The sequence below is a fragment of the Mastomys coucha genome, unplaced genomic scaffold, assembly GCF_008632895.1.
Source record: "Mastomys coucha isolate ucsf_1 unplaced genomic scaffold, UCSF_Mcou_1 pScaffold17, whole genome shotgun sequence".
Taxonomy (NCBI): Eukaryota; Metazoa; Chordata; class Mammalia; order Rodentia; family Muridae; genus Mastomys; species Mastomys coucha.
The window spans coordinates 20,667,188-20,672,666 of record NW_022196899.1 but is presented as its reverse complement, the minus strand read 5'-3'; the positions used below and the strand labels follow the sequence as shown (position 1 = coordinate 20,672,666).

Below are 5,479 nucleotides of genomic sequence, written 5' to 3'. Positions count from 1 at the left end.
GGATGATAACAAACAAAGGAATGGAGAAACCACTGGGCGAACTTGAGTGCATGCCCTGCCTGTGCCGGCGTTCACAGAGTGAATTCGAAGGTTAATCTACAGGCGCTGTACAGTCGGCCAGGGCTTTGTCTGCTGTCTAATATCACACAGAACACCACGTTGCTGGGGAATCACTGAAGCACCCCGGGACTTGGTTTCTTCCTTTGAAAAATAACAGATTTCCAGACTTGAAGGTCTGAAAAATCTTTCTCCTCTACCTCGCGTTCTTGGTGCTGTGGGTACCTACCTCTTCAATGAGCTGATACAGTTGCCTCTTAGCCTGCAAGCAGGGTCTGTTCAAGATCTCTGCATCAGTGGAGTCCCAAAAATCGTCTTCCTTTGAGAAGCAAGCTAGTCCGATTTTGGAGTAATTGTCCTGCAGCTGGGTGGAGAGAAGACATAACTGTGTAGTGAACACGTGTTGTTCTTTTTTTTTTTTTACCCATTTGGAAGCTAAAAGAACAGAGAGTGTGATGAGCGTTGAGAAGGAGCGAGCGCATCCTGGGCAGTTCATGGTTTAAATAAAAGTAGGCGTGCCACCCATTGTCCATTGATCCTAACTAAGCAGCTGGATGTGGTAGCGGGGTGTAGGAATAGCCCAGGCATCCCGGACCACAGTGCCCTCCTCTGCCCATCTCTCAAAGACACGTGTCTTTCTTTCGTTCCCTCATATGCACATGTTTCTCATTAGACCTTCGTGGTGATGATGATGAAGTTTACTTCCAGCTCTAAGATAGTGTGGTTCTCCCTCCAAAGCTGGAAGGAAAGATGCCTGTGTATGAAGTAGGGAGTGGAATTCATTTATAACGCCCACATCCTTAACAAAAAGCAACCAACCATTTGGTGAATGGTAGGTGTTCTGTTCCTAACCACAGGTCCTGTAGCTGAGTAGATTGTAGTTAATGGCATTCTTTCTATTCCGAATAGTGGACCCATGGTACCACTAGGATTCTGTACTCACTTGTTATTCTCAGAGCCTGCAGACTGATCTAAGTAGACTTTAAGCACCACTGAAGGCACTTTCGTCAGGACAGGAAGCCAGTATGTATAGTAGCCTCATAATTGCTGCCAGAGTCCTTACTGCTGGCATTAGAAATGACTTTAAGGTCAGCCTCCAAATCCAGTGATGACATCACCCCTAGGTGGAGAGGACCCTCTTGCAGCTGTTGCCATGGCAACCGACACATTCCCAGTGTGGGCCTCACCTGTGCGACTCACCGGTGCATGGTGGTGCACGGTGGTGCACATGATTATGTCATAGTCCCGGAAAAAAAAGGCAGAGACCCCTCACCCCTTCTTCCTCCTCTTTCTTCTCTTCCTCACTCCCCCCCCCCAATAAGCCTCTTCTCGTGGGACTGTGGTGGCGTGTCGTGATCTGTCTGGAGAAGAGCCGCATTCTAACACAACACTTACCCTTACCAAGGATCACTCCTTAATATCATCACCCCCACTCCCACCACATGGCTGTCATGGACCAGCCATGGCCAGAACATGCTTCAGGCTGTTACCAAATCAGGAGGGAGGGGAAGGAGGAGGGTGAAGCAGTCCTCTCACTTAGATTTTTTTTTCTTCTTTCCCCTTTGGCTTTGTCTTCCTCACAGCTTGGATAGATAACCTGCTCCTTCCCAATGCCTGTTGACAGGGTGCCTGTAAACTCAGCTAGCTGGGGCACTGAAGCCAGGAGACTCACAAGTTGAAGGCTTGTCTAAGCTATGGAGTAAGTTCAAGGCCAGCCTGTACAAATCCATAAGAAACAAAACAGAAGAAAACAAGAGTAGAGTTGGGGTGTGGCTCAGTGGTAGAGTGCATGTCCATCATGCATGAAACCCTTGGTTCTATCCCTGTCACCATTGATTAAAAAATATCTGTTGATTTGCCTTTAACTGGAGCAAGTTTTGAAGAAGCTGGGCTCAAACTCACAGGTATCCACTTGCCTCTGCCTTCTGAGTGATGATGGGATTTAAGGCGTGCCCCTCCAGGTCTGGCCTAAACATAATGCTTTTATCTATTATTTAAATTGCAAGGTTTGGGGTGGTGGTAAATTTAAGGAATCACCCTTCCTATAGAAAAACAGTCTATTTATTGATTGTTTGATTGTTCGATTGATTGATTGATTATGAGTCAGGTCCTCTTATGGTCCAGACTAGCTTCACACATCCTTGATAACCAAGAATGACCCTGAATTTCTGATCCTCCTGTCTCCCTCCACCCAAGCTCTAGGATTACCACATCCAACAGCTCTCCTGGTATTATGTGGTGCTATGGATTGAAGCAGAGCTTTGAGCTTGCTAGGCAAGCATTCTATGATCTGAGCTACACTCCAACAACAAGCCATCTCTAAAAACAACCACAAAAAAAACCAAAAAAAAAAAAACCAAAAAACAAAACAAAACAAAAAAGCCATTCCATTATTCATGCAAGGTTCTGTCCAGAATCACATAGTTCCACACTCAGCAATGTACCTCCGAGCAAAAGTAAGAACCCAACGTAATGAATTAGCAGCCGTTCACTGTTTAAAATGGAACAAGCAGCCTCACAGACCTGGTGGCTCATTGGAACACTAATGAATGCTAGGGAGACTTTGTCTCCTTCTGTCCTTGATTATCTCAACGAGAAAGTGTTGAGAGGCTGGAAGGCTGGGGTCCCGGGCAGGAAGGAGCTGCGCTTGTTGCTGTGCTCGGTCCAAGAAGGTGTCTATGTGACCTCTCGTATCTGGGGTGGAGTCTGAGGAAGACAAAGTACCTTAGGAGGAGTCAGTCAGCCCGGCCCAAGCAGCTGGCTGATGTCCAGGTTACCTTCTGGGAATTTCCAGAAACATTTTCAGGAGGTAGGGGGGTGCAGGGGGGGAGGGGATATCTGGATTGGGTCGGCTTCTGAGAAGGTAGACAGGTTGATGCGATTAAGTCATTATATAAATCGTAATGAAGGGGGGGCGGGGGAGGGTGACTCAATGGTAGAAGTAAAAATAGACTAGAAGCTTAGGGAAGCCTTACGAAGACATTGGCGACTCAGAAAACACGGAAAGGTGAAGGACAAACAACAAAAACAAAACAAACCAAAATACGAAACTGAAAACAATAGCCCTGCATCCACCTGATCCCTGGCTGGACCTCCGTGCTCGTGGTTGGGAATCAGACCTTATGCAGGGCTGTGGATATTTTCTGTTAAGGTCATGTGGAAACGGCATTGTCTTTGAAATTTAAAGGCATAGCTCCGTGGTGGAGTTCTTGCTTCGCTTGCTCAATTCCTAGATTCTTAGAACTGCAGACTTCTAAGGAAACCATACACGGCAGCTCAAACCGTTTTTTATGACATTCACTACAGAAAATTTAGAAAATGTATAACATTTGAAAAAGAAAGGTCGCCGGGCAGTGGTGGCGCATGCTTTTAATCCCAGCACTTGGGAGGCAGAGGCAGGCGGATCTCTGAGTTCGAGGCCAGCCTGGTCTACAGAGTGAGTTCCAGGACAGCCAGAGCTACACAGAGAAACCCTGTCTCGTAACACCAAAAAAAAAAAAAAAAAAAAAAAAAAAAAAAAAAAAAAAATAGAAAGAAAGAAAGAAAAGAAAAAGAAAGGTCCACCTAATCCTACCATCTTGAGCTCACAATTGCCAACTCTCTGCTGTTGGTCTTCCTAGATATTTTATGCACAAATAATGATCTCTGGACCAAGGAAATGCAGAGGGAAAGCTTCAGCGCCCATTCCCCCTTCGCATTTAGCACCCACAGGTGTGAAACCAATGCTGACCACAGCTCAATTGCAGAGTTTGCACTGAGGCTATTCTGGGAACACCTTCGCCTCCTCTCTCTCTCCCTCCACATCCTTACCTCACCACATCCTTTCTGCCTCAGGAAACGTGTGTGTCTGTGTAAAGAGATTCTAAGCTTTATTTGAAATTGCTGGATTTTTAGCAGACTTTTGGAAGCCTTAATTATCCAATTGGACTGCCGGAGTTGACAGAGGATTGGGGGAAACTCAAAGTAAGTAGGGCCAGCTTGTCACCTGTGCCAGCTGATGTACCTGCCACCTGTGCATGGAGACACAGACTCACTCTGTTTATGCTGTAGAGTTAGCAAACCTTGGGGTCTACTGCCACAGTCTATAAGCACAGCTGTGCTCTAATCTCTTAGAGCTAAACTGAAAAGTAGTAATAATTATACCCTTTTTCTCAGGGAATATACAAACTTGGGGCAAACAAGATGACTCAAAGGACCAAAATATTTACAACCAACCTTATGACCTGAGTTCAATCCCCAGGACCCATGTGGTAGAAGGAAAAACTCTTCCAAGTTGTCCTTTGATACTCCCATATGATGCCACATGTGGCCCCCCACAAACACACATAAATAGTAAGTAAAATTTTAAAGAAAGAAATATACAAACTTAGGATACAGAGACAACTCAGTCAGGAAAATTCTTGCCAGACAAATGTGTAAACTTGAATTCTATCTCCAGAGCCCACATAAAGAAAGTCAGGACTAAGGCAGAAGATGGATGGGGATACATGAATCTAATCCCAGCACTCTTGAGGCAGAGGGGAGCAGATCTCTGAGTCCAAGGCCAGCCTGGTCTACAAAGCAAGTTCCAGGACAGCTAGGGCTACATATAAAAACCCTGTCTCAAAAAAGAAAGAAAGAAAGAAAGGGAGAAAGAAAGAAAGAAAGAAGGAAGGAAAGGAAGAAAGAAAGGAAGAAAGAAAGAAAGAGAGAAAGAAAGAGGAAGGAGAAGAGAGAAGGGAAGAGAAGAGAAGGGAAAGGAAGAGAGAGAAGAGAAGAGAAAAGAAAAGAAAAGAAAGGAAAAGAAGAGAAAAGAAAGGAACCAAAGAGAAGGAAAGAGAAAAGAAAAGAAAAGAAAAGAAAAGAAAAGGAAAGAAAAGAAAAGGAAAGAGAAGAAGGCAGACAGGCCTGGAGGAATTTGCCTGGAGTCCCACTGGCGAAGAAGAGGAGAGAGGTGGATGCTTGCAGTTGGCCCCTGAGAGACCACTAGGTGAGTTCCAAGTTAATGAGAGACCCTGTCTCAAATAATAAATGGGAAGAGAGGAAACAAAAGAAAAAGAAAAAAGGAAGATGGTATCCAAGAAATGACATCAGAGGTAGTCCTCTGGCCCCACACACATGCAGAGATTCTTGACCAGCATGCCTTATAATAAAAAAAATCATTATTATCCATAATTTTCATAATTACTTTCAAATAAAAGGAGAGCCTGCCTCATCCACTTGGAAAAATTTGCAGCTGATTGGGATCCTCAAATTCCTGCTCCATAGGACATACAAACTGCATTGCCTCTCCAGCATCGCTATCTATGAATTTTGTACAGCTCCAGTTTTGTTTTCTGGAAACTCTCCCTTACCATGCACTTCCAAACAAGGCAGCAGGTCGGATGCTGCGTGGTGTACTGGGCAATGTGTACGGTGCAGATTCCGTGTGTGTGGGGGGGGG

General features: G+C 45.1%; 1 protein-coding gene across 1 annotated transcript in view; it reads right to left on the bottom strand.

Annotated features, from left to right (window-relative positions):
- Tnfsf10 (TNF superfamily member 10) overlaps positions 1–5,479 on the bottom strand; it is an 18,737-nt gene that overhangs the window by 10,475 nt on the left and 2,783 nt on the right. The window contains exon 2 of the mRNA XM_031376469.1: positions 287–421. Coding sequence (XP_031232329.1) covers positions 287–421 — 135 coding nt within the window. The remainder of the gene's footprint in view (positions 1–286; positions 422–5,479) is intronic.